The 17,125-nt window shown below is 41.9% G+C and overlaps 2 protein-coding genes across 3 annotated transcripts; both read right to left on the reverse strand.

Moving 5' to 3' along the window:
- Positions 1-2,068: 2,068 nt before the first annotated feature.
- On the reverse strand, positions 2,069-6,218 carry selenot1a (selenoprotein T, 1a). Its single transcript, XM_079173683.1, has 6 exons — positions 6,051-6,218; positions 5,120-5,230; positions 3,721-3,847; positions 2,980-3,067; positions 2,701-2,867; positions 2,069-2,579 (listed from the first exon to the last, which is right to left on the reverse strand). Exons 1-5 carry the CDS (start codon positions 6,185-6,187, stop codon positions 2,743-2,745), a joined length of 588 nt encoding a protein of 195 aa, XP_079029809.1. The 5' UTR covers positions 6,188-6,218; the 3' UTR covers positions 2,069-2,579; positions 2,701-2,742.
- An 860-nt stretch (positions 6,219-7,078) lies between these two features.
- kif2c (kinesin family member 2C) lies at positions 7,079-13,521 on the reverse strand. 2 transcript variants are annotated; one of them, XM_079173301.1, is made up of 23 exons: positions 13,476-13,521; positions 13,193-13,271; positions 13,002-13,096; positions 12,574-12,675; positions 12,234-12,282; positions 12,115-12,150; positions 11,450-11,596; positions 10,952-11,074; positions 10,593-10,690; positions 10,391-10,486; positions 10,250-10,304; positions 9,983-10,145; positions 9,712-9,802; positions 9,544-9,607; positions 9,204-9,295; positions 8,961-9,103; positions 8,629-8,842; positions 8,293-8,403; positions 8,094-8,161; positions 7,906-7,984; positions 7,731-7,811; positions 7,535-7,628; positions 7,079-7,226 (listed from the first exon to the last, which is right to left on the reverse strand). In XM_079173301.1, the coding sequence occupies exons 2-23, from the start codon at positions 13,251-13,253 to the stop codon at positions 7,165-7,167; spliced, it is 2,124 nt and encodes a 707-aa protein (XP_079029427.1). In that variant the 5' UTR covers positions 13,254-13,271; positions 13,476-13,521; the 3' UTR covers positions 7,079-7,164. The 2 variants fall into 2 exon arrangements, with proteins under 2 accessions (XP_079029427.1, XP_079029428.1); XM_079173302.1 differs by lacking the exon at positions 12,115-12,150.
- Between the last annotated feature and the right edge of the window lie 3,604 nt (positions 13,522-17,125).

The raw sequence follows: 17,125 nt of genomic DNA on the forward strand, positions 1-17,125 counted from the left end.
CAATACAGTAAGGATCTCAAAAGAGGTTTACCTGTAGAGTCCGCTTGATAAGCGACTTTATCCTCCGTAGAAGAGTTGGAGGACGGCTTCTTGGTTCCGTCAAAGACTTGTGACTCAAGGCCTGACCCTTTCTTAAAGACTCTCCCGAACACAATTTTCCCCTCTTGGACACCTATCGTTTTGGATGAGTCAGCTTCTTTTCGCCCTTCTCGTCTTCCATTTTTCTTCAGTCGATAACAGTCTATCGTTTGCACCAAACAACACATCAGAAGAATGGCTGCAGCTAAGTAAACCACAGCACTTTTCCGTCTTCCTTTTCGCATCATTCTGTTGCACATGACTTCTGGAAATGCTAAGAACTGACAACTTCTGCTTTGCTGCTGCTATTTGTTCTGTGTTATTCTCTACGAAAACCAATCAAACACTGCGAAATTGATTGCTCTTTAATCACCTGTCATTGGTTCCACCTGGGAAATGTCACTGCCACAGGTCATGAGACAAGAAGGTGGGAGGGATGACCTGGTTATTATTTAAGATTTAATTATCAACCCACATGGCCAACTGAGGGAGAAAAGAAGCACAACCACTCTGCCATCTTTTGGATAAATCGTGTTAAAGCATGTGTCACTGAATGTAAAACATAGAGGGGGCTACATCAGGAGCAACGGAGTTAAAGGAGGACATGTTTGTGCAGGCAGTCAGGATTAGGCCTGGTCATTCAGCACCTTCACCAGTACCCGATGACGCCATCACGACCCCGGCTGCAGAAGACCAAACAAGCTCCTCACCTCCATGTAGTCGCCCAAAGGCTTCTGGAAGTCAGTGCTGGTGTGGTGATCGGTGAGAGTGAAAGAACCTTTATCCATAGGTGCCTTTGATGTACCAATAATAAAGTACACATAACTGTTTCTATTTTTTCAACATACAGGTGCATTTCAATGAATTACAATACCATCGAAAAGTTAATTTACTTCAGCAATTCAATTCAAAAAGTGAAACTCATATATTACATCGATTCATTACACACAAGGTGATATATTTCAAGCGTTTATTTCTTTTAATTTTGATGATTATGGCTTACAGCTAATGAAAACCCAAAATTCAGTATCTCAGAAAATTTGAATATTACATAAGACCAATTTAAAAAAATGATTTTTAATACAGAAATGTTGGCCTACTGAAAAGTATGTCCGTATACAGTATGCACTCAATACTTGGTCGGGGCTCCTTTTGCATGAATTACTGCATCAATGTGGCGTGGCATGGAGGGGATGAGCCTGTGGCCCTGCTGAGGTGTTATGGAAGCCCAGGTTGCTATGATAGCGGCCTTCAGCTCGTGTGCATTGTTGGGTCTGGTCTCTCATCTTCCTCTTGACAATACCCCATAGATTCTCTAGGCCAGCCATAATCATCCAAACTAAAAGAAATAAACACTTGAAATATATCACCTTGTGTGTAATGAATCTATATAATATAAGAGTTTCAGTTTTTGAATTGAATTACTGAAATAAATTAACTTTTCGCTGATATTCCAATTCATTGATTTGCACCTGTATGTGTCATTAGTGAATCTGGGTTATTTACAATGAATGGGCTCAAAGATGATCTTCATTTCTTTTGTGCAAACTGGATTATATTGCCAAGAATTAAACGGCATATCGAAATAAAGTTGTAATTTACCCCCCCCCCCCCCCAATTCTTCTTCAGTTAGTTCTAAAACTCATAAAAAGGATGTGACCTTTTTATAAGGAATATCTCAAATTCAACAAGTGTGCATGGCCCTGGGGCGTCGTACATTGTACTCACGCTTAATCCGTTTTGTGTCTTCTAATTAAATCAGTGTAGCTCCTCTAGTCTTCCTAATAACATTAGGTTGAGCAGATGGCTAAAATATGTGCACTGACTCAAGTAGGCCATCTGCTTTACGAAGACATAAGCCATTCAGATTCCCTACTCAAAACCGTGACGGCAGTCACATCATCCACCAGCTCTTCTCTTCACCATCTCTTGAAAGTAAAAAGAGTTTCATTTGCAACACCAGATTGCACCACAGCTTCACGGTTAAATAGTTAAAATTTGTTTTATTAATCTTCTCAGCTTCCTTCAAGTTATGCAAATATAAAAACAATTATTTAGAAATCATATCAAGACACAATCACCAATGTTATTTCCACAACAGGGATGACAGATTGGAGGCGTTTCTTCTACATGGCAAAGCTACATTTAGAACAATTAACATACAATTCTACATGTGGCTCAGTGGTACAAGTTACACGTTTTATTAAATCACATAGATCAATTAAAGTTAAAGACTATAAGTATCAATTTGAAATCTGTCTTGATGGGACCATTGATGACCTGGATGAAATCTGCAGTAGTATGAATAGTACAATAGAATGACAAAAGAATGTCCGGCACTGTTGCCATGGATCCCACTCTGGCGTTGGGGGCGGGGCATCTCCAAGGGGCGTGGTGAAGACTGATGGGGGGGCATCCAGTCTGTGCTAGCAGTCTTCCTGCCTTCAGCGCAGACCTTCATAAACATCACTTCACAGCCCAGTGAGAAACCCACCTCAAACCTGGACAGGAAGAGAGGGACAGCAGATAAAAAAAAACCCATCCGTGTCTCACAAGGAACGCAAAAAGATCAGTGAAGAAGATTAGCAGAAGAACTGCTTATACGAGCACTACTTTACTTACATGGAGGGGCTTTTAGCTCCAGCCAGGACATGACGAGTAGGGTTAGGAGTGGTGGAGCGTTCCTGTGTTCATGTGAACGTTCATCTTCATCTCGTTGTCCAGGATTTGCACAAGCTGCTGCATGGAGGGCAGGTGACCCGACTCTAGTTTTGACCACACCGGCACGTCTGTGGGAAAAACAACACTTCACTGTAATGCGCCGTAATGTTAAAAGAATCAATCTGAAGCCAGGAACATTGGGTTCAGTCAATAAGCCCGTGCTGTGAATCATGAACTCACCATTTAATGTGATCTCAAAAGCTCCTGTAGACATCAACTGGTTTTCAATCATATTGCTGAGGAAGAACACCATCATGCAGGCATATATCTGAAAGAAGAAGAAAAGTGGAATTAAAAAAAGCTCTGCAGTTAAGTTTGTCTTCCACTGGGCTCACTACAAAGACTGTTCAGGTATTGCAGCAGTAAAAAGACAAAATGCCCACTTGAGTGTTGCGCTCTATCGACAGGTAAATATGAAGCTGCTTTAGGACTCTGGTACTTAAATTCAAGAGTCATTTACAAAATGTTTATAGTCCTTCTGGGTCAAATGGATCACTATTAGGAGATCTTTTTCCTGTATTTCTAATGCAGTTTACCATCTAATTGACATTTATATATTCATTACATCTTAATAAAGTAATGGAACGGCTCATTCAAAAACACAAGAAGTGCGAGATTGTTATATCTGGTGTTAGCAGTCAGTCTTCCTCTGAGCCTCTGGCCCGTCTGTGACCCCGGGGATAACAGAGCCAAGCAAAACAATACTCCACAACTCAGCCTGAAGACCCTGGATGGGTTAACCAAATCCCATGGGCGTTGAGCTGTACTTGGCAGTGTGAATGTACACAACTATATTAAAACAGTCAAACTAAACCCCGTTTTCTTATATTCATTCCGTGTGACATCAGTGGTGTTAACCTGCCAAAAACAAATACTCTCCCATACGATCTGATCTTTAATGACTCCATTAGTGAACCGTACCTTATTTCCCTGGCCCCACTCCCAGAGGCCTGGGGGTTGCATACCAATGAGGGCGAACGGGTCCCTGCCGATAATAATCAGCCCGATCACCAGCAGTTTGAACACAGACAGGAAGGAAGCAAAATGTCTGAGGAAATAAAACAAGAAACTCTCTTTTAATGCAATTTTTTGACAACGTAAAGGATTCTAGATATATCACAATTATCCGGATAGATGTGAGCCTGTAGTTTGTCTTAAAGCAGGCTGGTCATGTTTAATTAAGATCCTGCAAGGGAAATGTTGCACCTATCAACCAGCAAAACAGAGCCTGCCTGCTGTTTACTGCCTTTAAACTTAAACATGTGTAACTGGTTGAACTACAACCCGTCAGTGGACTGAAGCAGTCTGGAGAATTTGAAAACCAGGGTGTGATACTGTCTCCTTCCTTTAAATGGAGCTCATCTCTGGTGTACTCATTAAGAGTTCAACTGGTGAGGACCTGAGGGGTCTCAGTGACGCCGCGTCTTTAACTACAACACCTGGGACAAGTGCACAAACCGGTCTCCCAGAGGGACTCGGCCACTGGTCTAAACACCAGGCCATTGATGCTTCACTACACAAACGAATGAGTCTAAACTCTAGTCTGTATCCGAAACACAATCAGTTCCTGGACAATTGTAAAATGAGGGGAGGAATACATAGCAGAAATAAATTAAACAGGAATTCAAGTCCTAGGGCTGCCACTAATGATGATAACCATGACCAGTTCATTTGCTGACTTTCTCCTCATATAATCATTGATCTATAGAACGTCAGATAATTGTGAAGCGATACAGTGGTGACAAAGCTTTTATGTAGTCCACAAAATAATGATGTTAATATACACTCCATTTCCAGTTTATTAGGTACACACAGCTAACACTAATGCAGTCTAATTCAACAGTCCGGCAATAAATCAGTCCAAAACTGTTGGGGAGAGGTGCTGATTCCACTGTGTAGTTATTTTGGAGGATGCAGTTTACACTGTTGAGCTGTATGTTATGCATGTTAGTCATATTGACACTTCCAAGTGTGAAAAACATTGCGCAGCACTTAAGACATCACAGGCCTATATAGTTTGTAGGCCTACAGTATGCTCTCTACAATACCATTTTAACTGGACCTTATTCTACAGTTAAATAGTAGTAAGTAATTAAATACTAAAAAGTGACTGTAAATTGGTCCAAATTATAATAACAATCCACACTAAACACTAAGCACCTATATTTATTAATTTTAAAGCGCCAGTAGCTCGGTTTACATCTGTAACACTATCCAAAAGACCATGGTCAGATGAACCTTCCATCTCAGCTAATCCCCGGCTGCTTTAATGGAGCTGGACATAATCTACTGGTAACGAGGCAGGCGGTCTCTCTCTCACCGGTAGAGGGGCACAGGAAGATAGTTATCCCCCTCGATACGGATGTCTGGGTACCGCTGGTACAAGGCCTGCGTGTACTCCTCAAACACCCGCTTGTACCCTCAGGAAATGCTGCGAGAAGACAAAACACACACGTGTCAGAAAGACATACATGGCGTACAGTTGCAACATCAAACAAGGGCAAAAGGAAGCCACAACACCACAATGATTCAAGGGTAGATTATGGATTTAGCCTTGAGGTCAGGCACATGTGAATTCCTCTGTTAACATTGGAGGAAAGTGTGAAATGTACCGTATGTGTGAAATTCCAGTTAGCAGCATGTAAGCCCACTTTATACCTTTACTCCAATGCTACATGTCAGTTTGTGGTTTGTGTTAGCTTTAGAGAAAAGCAACCGTTTAACGTAACCGTTGTTCATGTTTAACGTCACTTTAGTCACACTACGTTGCACAACATCTTAAAACCACGTGACATCGTTATTTGCATAACGGTAGACGTTAACGATGAACACTTGTTATTGTTAATGTTTGATGCGTTAGTTAGCTTTAAGATAACGTACCTTTTCAGCACGGTCTAGTCAGTTTCCGACAGACTTTACACTCTACCGGAATTTGATATAATCCAATAACGTTACAACATACACGGTAAACTGACGTTAACTCGCCTGTTTGACAGCGGAAGTGGGGTCATGCTGTCGACGAAATATTCATGAGAAGTGTCACATAAAATACATATATTTTACATTTTATTTATAATGTATTCTACCCGTAATTGAGCAGCTAACTAGCGAAACGTGAACGATCCTATGCCACAGTGAACTACCGTTACCCTCCTGTTGGCTAGCTAGCTTTCGGCCTACGGTGTTGTTAGCCGGGGAGCTTAGCTTAGTTAGCTTGCGATGACTCGCCAGAATTTCGCTTATTTGCTTACCAAATTTGAAACCTGAGAAGAGGTCCCGTAGCAAATTGCATCTTCATCTTCTTCACGCCGCTGCTGCTGTCACCAGACGTGGCGCAGCACAGCGAGAAAGCCCCCAAGACGAGGAGCGAAAAACGTAACCACTTCATCGCCTTCCGTTCCTGGGTCTGATCCCTCACTTCACTTGTCAGATGGAGGGGCAACTTAATCAGTTTAGTTACTGGTCGGCCCCTCCTCTTCCTCTTGCTATAAACTAACCAAGACCCTTTAGCGCCCCCTACTGCTCTGGCTGTTCAACTGCCCTAACGTGTGTGCTGGATATTATTGTAGTTATCGATTTAATCATCAGCTTGTAGCTTGCCTTGTGTTAAAGTGTGGGTTGGAAGTGAAAACCAAAGTCAGTTAAATGAATGAAACAAACAGAGCTTAGTTTACCATGAAGTTATTTACTCTTTAACAAACTAGAGCGCATTATAAATCCATATCAAATATTAAGACACATTCATAATCACCCCCAAAACCCTAATTGAATGTTCAGTACTGTAGTAAAAAATATAATATAGCCTACTAGTAGTCAAAGATATTTAGTCTTGAAAAACGTTTAAAATATGTGCGTAACAATGCTTTCCTGAGTGTATCATTTCCCAAACCGATGAAATATCATTACAAATGCCAAACACTATTTTATTTGATTGTATTTTGTATCAATCTGGACGTGCAAAGTAACTAAAATGAACACAAATGTAGTGAAGTAAAAAGTACAATGTAGTGAGGTAGAAGTATAAACTAGCAGCAAAAAGGAAACAAATAATAAATGAAGTATCTCAAAATTGTGCTGAAGTACAGTACTTTAGTAAATGTACATAACCATATTTCCCAAATAGTTATCAAAATAAAACCCAAAATAAATAAATCTAACTGAATATCTGCTGCTGTTTCCACATTAGCATCAAGCTTTGGTCATTGTTTAGATAACCCGGTATCTGCTGCACGCGACAAAACACACAAGTGTTCACAACACTTCAAACATGATATAGTGTCAGGATACATTTTTATTTAGAAAAGACACTTTAAAAAAAAACAAGCTGCTTTTAAAACAAAGACTTTGTGATCATGTCGGTAGATCTCAGTAATCTTGCCTGGACATTTTCTCCTGGTCTACCGCATTCAGCAACCCCTTTACCATGTCTGTGGACGACAAGATAAGACGGAACAAATAAAAAGTAAAGCACATTTATCAGCACAGATTTCGGTCTTTCATGTTATGCAGTTTTGGTTACTTCTGTAGTCAGCATGCAGTAATCACAGGTATGAACTATTTGAAGATGTCCCACACTACTACATGTCCTCCTGCTGGTCCAATAACAAGGTGTTCGGTAATAGTCTGCATATTTTTGGTGAAATTTCAGGGTTTTCAACTAACAGCAATCCAAGAACGTTAAATTCGATTCATGGGACACGAACAAAAACAAGATCAAGTTGTGGTTTGTACAAACCCAATAAATTAGTGGAATAATCCAGCAGGTCAGGAAGTCCGGCCTCAGTGTTATAAGAGGTTTGCCCCATTGTTTTGATGATGTCACTGGCCTTCTGAGAAACAAGAGGGACACAAGTGTAAGGATTTACAGAGCCAATAAAAACAGGCATTACCACGCGTCTTGCACGTTGTAAGGAAGAGTTATTCAACTTTACCAGCAACTGGACATAAATCTTCTCCTCCTGCTCTGCGACATGGGATATGGCATCATATACACTGGCATCCTCAACAGATTCCTACAACACATTTAACAAGCAACATTTGAGCAGATTATGCATACGAGATAATCCGCATTAATTATGTTTTCGGACTGATCTTGTGCAAGCGGACCTCCTCTGTGGAGCTATTCACGGGCTCTTGTGCCTTAGCTGGTCCACTAGCCTTTGTGTTGCCCTTCAGCTCCTTCACTCTGCCAAAGGATGGGGGGAAAAAAAAGTTTCAAGTTTTATCTTAGTAGGCTTGATATTCTTTTCATTATAAAACTACTTGCAATGATACTACATAAGCCAAATATGTACCTGTCAGCATATCTTAGTGTGTTCATTGTGTATTCACACGACGCCATGCCGGGAGACACCATAGCAATCTATGGAATAAGAGCAGGGGAAACATGTACATAAACACACACATATAAATTCACACCATGCTTGTGTGATATGCATCTGCATCGTCCACCATATGCTGAGAGTAAGCCACGTTTGGAGTTTTTTAACGCACCATGCAGGTCCTGGACTTCTCTCCAATGAAGGAGTCCCTGAGGACTTTGGTCAGAGTGCAGAGTCTGAAAGGAATGTGATCGCTGTTCATTCCCAGTGAACGGATACACTCCTACAGGACACAAGAGTGGACACATGGGCGTGTTAGGCGGGATTTTCAATACCTTGTTAGTTCTGAGAATGTCAAGCATTTGCACCATTTTATTTTTCTGTACTCGATTTGCGAGTGCCAGCTTACTTTACATGCGAGAAGATGGGCTCGTCTCACGTTTTAGTCACAGTCACCTATTTATCTGGTGTGTGTGTGTGTGTGTACTCCACAGCTTCTTTAGTCTACCTTGAGAGCCAGCAGGCTGCGGTTGATCTCGGCGGTCTCCACTAAAGTGTTGCGGTCATTGCTGCGGACGTCAGAGCCGCGCTCGTTGCCGGCCAAATCAACCAGGGAGAATTTGCCGTGCAGCGTGGCGGCGCGGCCGTTGCGCCGCAGGACAATCTGAAGGATGGCGTGAGAGCGGGATGAGTAGGCGTTGGCAGAGGTCTGGCCCGATGTTCTGGAGAGACGGTAGGACAAGAAGGAAAGGGAAAGCAGCAAAGTTAATATAATGTTTTTTTTTCTCTTTTGAGCTGAAGAATGGCACAAATGTGCGTTAACTATTATTACATGGGTACCTGCACGCACTGCCCAGCTGGATCAACTTGATGACCTCCTCTGCTTTGGACACATAGATCTCCTCCAGGCCCACAACCTGAACCTGCTGTCGGTCATCCTCCAGAACACGGAGCTTGGCCTTGTTATTCAGCAGGTCATACACCTAAATTAAAAATAAAAGTATATTTCACTTTCGGGATGACTTGAATATGCAGATATCATCAAAAACGTGTTCATCGGTGTAGGAGTTTTTTTTTTCTTACTTTTCCATTGTAAATTTCGAAGAAGCTGACATGAGCAGAGAGATCCAGGTGTGCATACGTCCTGTGGTTCAGATAGGTGAAAACATCCTGGGCTAGAAGAGAAACACTCCAAAATTATTCAAAGTGAAGTTCCAATAGAAGTGGCCAATTGGGACAATCCTGAATGTACTGCAGTTTAAAGAAAGACGCAATAGGGCTCAGTCATATCCGGAGTTAATTGGAATAAATACAAATTATGCAGACAAAAAACAAATGTGCTGGTTATTATCATATTATGAAAAACCAGATTAAGTAAGGCGATGTGCATGTAGAGCCACTGGGCGGATGGTTGCGGTCCTACCTGCCAAGGCGTAGATTCCTTTAGCGGCGTTCTGCTGCTTCCCTGCGAAATCACCTCCCATCGTCTAGGGCGAAAACGTGCCAAACAAACAAAAGAAACGTCAAGTAAAAGTCTACAAAATGGAAAATACTGCTTCAAGACCACATCATACAGAAAGCAGAGGCTTACATGAGTCTTCCCACTCCCAGTCTGGCCATAGGCGAAACATGTTGCCATGCCGCCATCAAAAGTGGACTGCACCAGAGGTTGGGCTGTGAACCTAAAAAACGAAAAAACAAAACAGACGATAATGTCATGTTTGAAAATGACAACATTTTTACATTACTGAAGTGATACTATAGCTGTAAACACTCTACACATCAAGCTATTTGCAGCCTCTGCTTGAACAACTGCCCAGTGAAAGAATGTAAACAACAAAACGGTCACATGAGGTCATTACTTGTAGACCAGGTCGTTGGTGGCGGCCTCATCAAAGGAGAAGTCAAAGTGGAAGACTTGGTTGTCCAAGTACTTGGTGAGGTCCACCTTCTGCTTTGGCTCATGGACCAGAAGAGCTCCGTTTCCAGGTACAGACACCACATCTATCTCCTTTTTAGTCATCTCTGAAATACACAAGAATGTCAAAGTCAGCATTTTAAAAAAAGTGCACGGTGTCATTAATTACTCTTTACATTCAGAGAGATGTTAGAAATCCCTCTTAATATACCTTGTTTGTTAAAGGGCCGCTTGCGAACGCACACAGAAATCTTGTGAGGCGCAATCTGTAAAAACACGACATGTGCTGTGAGTATGGACATAATCAAGCATTCGGCTTCATAAGGCATTACTTCATCGAGTCCAAACTTACGTGGTCGGTTGTTGCCATGGGGGTTATCTCCAAGGTCTCTCTGAAGTCTTGGATCATTTCATAGAACTTCTGGTTTGGGCGAGAAGCCTCTCCGAACTAAAGAGGAGAACAAAGGGTCCAAGGTAAACATGTGAGAAGGTTCAGACTTTTCCAATTAGAAAGAAATGGATTAATAGCAGAGTAAAACAATTAAAAAGCTCACCTTTCCCCTCTTGACCTGCGTGTCGGCGGGCTTTACAACACAAGACAATCTTTTGCTGCCTTTGTGTAGCTCATGGACAGCCGCAGATTTTCTTCTGCCTGAGGTGCAGAGAGATCACAACAACCCAATGACCTCACATCTCATCATCATCATGCAACAAACCTAAATCACAGCACGAGTACGTGCCTTAGATCATGCACCACCACAAAACAAATAGGAGTCCTTCGCAGGAGATACGGGAGGATGCACTTGCGACATTAATGTGTAGAGATTTCTCCCTTTGCGTATGGGATACGTCTATAGATGCAAGTGATCGGGTGGATACTCGATGTCGGTATGATGTGAAATGTGCTGCTGACCTTTGGCTGCAGATGGAGGAGGCATTCGCTCGGGTTCTTCGCTCTCCTTTATCGCCTTACAGGCAAAAGGCAGCGACTGTGCTAGTTTGGCCTCATTCTTCTTACGCTGCTGATTAGGAGTCGCTAGATAAGGCAAAAGAGTGCACTTGGGTTTAACAACATGACGTATTTTGAAAATTACTGCACAAAGAAAAGCACTAAAAGATTTAGTTGTAGATGGAAAATCTACTCCAGCACATGCTTTAGATTAAATGTTGTACTAGGATTGTTTTACCTTGTAGTTATTAATTTATTATCATTATTATATCTTGTAATAATACCAATAATGTGTCATGTGACTTTGCAAAATATACTGTATGGGCAGGTCTCACAAGTACCCGTCACTGAGAACAACAATGTTAAATGAAACAGAAATGTGGCTTGCATCAGTTGAGCTTGTGCATGTTTTTTGGACAATGTTCATGTTTGTGAATTTCACTTCAGAAGATCACTACCAACCGGAGTTCGTGAGGACAGATGAAGAGGGGAGATCAGAGCCGACCGTCTCCACGTTCGCCTGAGAAGACTCAGGGGTTGGGACCGGTTCTTGAACAGGAGCCGGAACCTGGAAGAGACAGGTCTGCCTGTTCTGAGTCCGACTGGCAACTGAAAGCAAGACAAACTCAAGTCAAACGGCTGCAGTGTGAGTGTGGCATTGCTAGCGGGTTGTCTGGGGTTAAATGTAGACCCAAACCGTGGAACAACGGAGGGTCGAGTCTGCTAAATCAAAAGGTGACCACAGAACAAATTTGCCATTCTTAACTGAAACAAGATCGTACAGAAACCCAGAGTGAGAGAAGTGAGCCAAGAGAGATTAACACGGGTGCAGAAAAGCATGAACTAAATGATTCCATATGAAAATATTGCTGGCTGAAGAGGAATAGTGTTATTTTCAATCAACAAATTGAGTGCTGCATGCCCAGAATCACCCAATACCCAAAGTTGTTTGCGTGCATCCCTCTGCCGCTAATCACCAAATAAAGTGGATTATTCTTTATGAATGATAATTAGTTAGGCCAGAGCAGAGTTCAGCTTGTGGATTTGTTTGCGCAATTACACCCTAACTCTCATTAGGAAAGGGGACCCATTTTCTTAAGTGAGAGGAGCGTGCATGCCATGCCGACCTTCATCCTGAGCTTGGGGGACTGCGTGAACAAAAGCTTTTGGAAGGAAACAAGCTGTTAGGAGCCAAACTATAGATCATGGCAAGCTAAAAAAAAAAAAGCACAATATGTTTACATACAGGAGGAAGGGGCAGGAATCCTGGATGAGCGCAGTCGACCCTCATACTTCTACAGAAGAGACAGAGAGAGAGATCATTGCATCAGTTCTTTATTTACAATAACGACTCCTTTTCATCCAGGACTAGTGTTCAATCCATGGTTCTCAATTTAAAGAAATTAGAAAATTCAACTGGATTGTCATTTATTGACAGTAGTGTTGTTGTTGACAGTAGCTCAGATGTGATCATTTGATATATTTGACAACTGTGAGGTTAAACTTTCGTTGAATGCTCCAGTTCTTAGAGATGTGGTCCAACCTGTTCCAGCTCCAGGTCTTTGGCAAAGTGAGGCCACGCTTACCTTGTCTGGAGCAGGAGGAGCTGGGTCTGTGACGTGGTTGATGGCAGCCTTTATATGATCCAGAAGCTCCGGATTGAGTTTACACAGCTCACTCACTTCGACCTAAAGATTAAATTATTTTAAATTATAGATTAATTAGATTAAATGTCAACGCGCTTTAAAAGCAATAACAGAAACGGCTGTTTCACATGACTAGTCTCCTGAATAAAAACATCTGCATCCTCACTGCTCAGCATTATAAACTACAGTACGAGGACTGACTGAATAGTGTTAACTATTAAGATATAACGTATCCTGGCAGTTGAAAGTAATGTAGAAACCACGAATAATGTTGTTATGGCATGTTATTTAATAAAGGGATCGACTCTGTGTCCCGCCATATCACCACTAATGTGTTTTACTGTGTTCATGGGCTTGACGTTACTGACCTCCTTTCCTCTGCAGATATTTCTTTCGTTCCACTCGACCATAACCACGGACTTGACCGTGTTCACCGACTTGACCGTGGCTAGGTGCACTCGACCTGGTTTCACGCATCACATAAACAAGTCATCGTCAAGCTCTGTTAAACGACACGCAGCGGGATAATTCGGAGTAAAAGTCGTGAACGAAAACTCACCGTCGCTGCGGCTGATTTTGACAGACAGCTCCACGAGTAGTCTGGATAGACTGCTCTCCATTGTAGATCCTTCACTGGGCTGCAACGGAGAAATCAAAAGTCAGGTAACGCCTGAGGTAACGAGCTAGGTTACCTCGCGCTATCCAGCAAGTCTGTTTTGGTCGCTATACAACTATATCCTATTTTCGTCGATAAACGTACTAATAAATAATCGAACCGTTATTACGTTATTCGTTTTTTATTTGTTCGTTTAATATTTTTTCACGAAGAGAACCACACTTACCCACGGTCGCTATTCAAAGCCGCCAAAGTTTGAAAATGTTATCACTTCCGGGTACTGAATGATCTGATTGGTCCAGTACTTGTCGTCATCTTTATCCTGGACGGCCTTCTTCTTCTCGGGCTTTTTTTAAATTCCATATTGGCGTCATACTGCCACTACCTGGCTCACTAAGGGACGACTTCTGCAACTCAAATATAATGGACATTGAAGATACATTTAACCGTAGAGTTTGTGATTGTGACATTTATTACAATTTGCAAACAAAGCATTCACATTGATATAACTAGTCCATCAGGTCCATCTGAATTGTTTTTAATTTAAACATTTTGGGATATTATACTTTTGCACCACAAGGGTACACTTCTTTTACTTTACTACACTTTGCAGAAAGAGGTTATGTATATGCAAAAACATATGATCAGCTCAGAACAATTTATAGGCTACAAGCCCCCATATGGAGTGACTTGATTTCTAACAACATTAAACTTTGTCTTACAGCTGTGGTATTTGATTACCACTACAATCTTCTCATGAAGATCCAGGTAACATTAACGGGATACCAAGGACAGAATATGTGTATTCTTTACATGCAAGTAGAGCTTAAGCTAATTTAAATATGCTTGGTAGAAAATCATTTTGAGAAAATAATGCTTGTTGGCTGAATACCTCTGTCCTAAATTGTGATTTATATGTCAGTTTTCAGATCGGGCCAATATTACATATGCAACAAAAACACCACAATTAGCAATGTAAGAACAACATTACAAACCAATCATATGGATGAGTATAGTGACAATTTCCCCAGTATAGTACATTTACCTAATAATGTCCCTGTTCATGACGTTGTTGTGGTCACGTGTCCCCTTCCCTCCTGTAAACAACAGGCCTCGAGCCTCAGCCTCAATGTTGTCAAGTCAAATATTGATATTATTTAGTTTGCCTTGCATCACAAGGACTTTTTCTCATTAATTTCATCATTAGCGAACATCATGTCTCATATTGTGTGCTCTCGCTGCTGCTCTGTTTAAGGGGCCGTTTCAAAATATTTAGCAGTTGCCATTTGCAGAAGGAAGCCCACACAATGTATTAGCTTTGATACATTTTCACAACACTTAAAAACGTACCGCTGACTAATATCTGGGGTTGGGTGATGACTAATATCTGGGGTTGGGTGATGTACGTCAATAGACAATAGAAATGTGTGAACTGTCAGAGATTTTGCTGTGGTGCAAACCAAAGGGACACTATCCATCCCCTTTTTTTAATATCCGTGATTGTGCGTCACTGAGGGCAATGTTGCGAATCAGTGGCAATGTTACATTCAGTACTGCTGTGAATCCATGACTTGATACTGACACATGCGTCAAGTGATCAGGCCACAGTTACGCCCAAATCCTGCGAACCGCTGATGGATTGCATTTCATCCATGTGACCACAGGAATCCTGTGTTTGTCCACATGCAGTCCCCCTCTTCCAACACCCACTGCAAACCAGGCAAAACAATTCAGTCCCCCGTGACATCAACAATCAGGGACAGCTGACCCATAATGCAGTTCAGACTTGCCTTCAGCGTGGGACACTTCCCATTTTTCCTCCCCACTCCACTGTGCTCACACCCTCTCAGCCTCCAAACCTCCTAACTATACACAAGCTGAACTTATGTATACACATTCCCTGCAAGCGAACGCTGACACATGACAAATCTAAGGTCTAATAAACAGCTTGTGCTGAACAGTCTCCCCCCCCCCCCCCCACACACACACACCACCAAAGGATGAAAAATAAACAAATCCCTGTCGGTTTGGCCCAGCCAGGCCATTTGGTAGGTCTGTCTGTCGATGACTGGGTGGCCCAGGGCTGCTCGGTGTGAGGCCTGGGATGGAGCCACAACTGTTTCCTGTGAGCAGCCCAACCCCCAGAGCCTCTCCCCAACTGGCTTGGTGGGTGGTATTCCCCTCCTCCTTCTTTTCCTCACATCCCCCAAACTCCTACACCCTCCTCTCCTCTCTCCTTTAAACCCTCCTCTCCCCTTCCAATACTCCCTACTCCAAGAGCTCCTCCCCCCGTTTCTTCCTCCCCTCCAGTCAGTCGGTCGGTCCATCCATTCTCACAGCTTCAGCTCTCGGCTCAACACTTCCTCAGTGGAGAGGATGGAGTTGGCTAAACAACCTTTTTCTTCTTTTTTTTTTCTTCGTATATATATATGCCGCATTTGAAAATAAGTTTATGGTCTGTGTGTTTACTTGATCCCGTCTGCGTGATTTTTGTACGCATGTGTCAGCTCTATAATGACATCAGTTGTAAACAATGCCATACGGGCATTTGAGCTCATTATACGTTCATTGTTTACCTCAAGTATTGTTATGAAGGAGTGATTTGTGCCTGATCACAACCAGAGAGAACATTTAATCATTCAAAATAATTTTGTTTATTATTATTGTACTATATTTTATGTGTATGTATAAATGTTATACTTTAAACTTCTATGGTATTCTAATTTATGTAATATCTTTACTGGTTTTAAGTTAGTCATGTGAGTGTTTGCGTATGTCTGTCTCCAGAAAGTCCACATCACATCCGAGTCTTCTGGTGGTCTTTATCTTATCACACAATATGAAGTGACAGACATTATGGTGAGGATGAGTGTTTCTGTTGTTCTTCTCAGCTGTATAAGACACATATTTCTATATATTGTACAAATATTGTACATATTTGGGCTACAGCGAGCGTTCAACAGCAGCTGTAGCTTTTGGCTTTGTCCGTTTTTTTCCGTGCATTCGTTGGGTATTTTGGAATCTTACTCAGCCACACAGAATTATCCATTTTCATTTGATCCATACACTGGAGGAACATATATTGCTGAACCTCTGTCACACACTGCTTTACTCATGCTAATAAGGATTCAATAGTTCACTGGGAAGTTCTTCTTAAACGGCAGTCTCCCCGGTCACTATGCCGCCATGCCATGTGGATGTTGCAGTCATGGAAAAGCAGCAGCACAATTTTGAGGTGCTTGTTTCTCAGACTGGAGGGTCGGTATAGTTGTGGTGGTGGATTTGAGGAAGGAGGGGTCTTGTATCTGTTGGCCCTGAGTCTGTTTAACTGCTCCCCCCCCTTTTTTTTTTCCATCTGTCCACAAGCATATTTTCTCAGTGTATAGAAAAATTGGCAGAGTCCATGGCTCTGTTCCCCTATACAGACTAAATAAACACATATGCATACACGAGCACACTTACGAACCACCCAGGAAGGTTGACAGACTCGGAGAGGAGCAGTGAGAGGAACAAAGACTAAAAAAAGAAAAGATTAAAGAAGAGTATTGAACTACTGGTTCTTCTATTCTCCTGTCATTATGTAATCATCTGGCAAACATAGCATTTAATAGCCATAGGCCTCTTTACGTCTTTAGAGTGGCTTTAATATTTGGGGCCACAAAAAGGCTTAGTTCTGGTCGAGCATTAGTCATCCTGGCTCATGCACTATACATTTTAATTTTTGACAGCAAATACTCACAGTGATGCTGGAAAACAGAGCAGTAGTATGGTAAGGGAAGATTAAAGCGAGAACACGCACGTTGTTAAGCTTGGAAATCTTGGTAAACATCTACTGATTTAATCATTCAGTTTCTATAAAGATCATTTTCTACCAAA

The sequence above is a fragment of the Pholis gunnellus genome (genome assembly GCF_910591455.1).
Source record: "Pholis gunnellus genome assembly, chromosome: 14".
Lineage (NCBI taxonomy): Eukaryota > Metazoa > Chordata > Actinopteri > Perciformes > Pholidae > Pholis > Pholis gunnellus.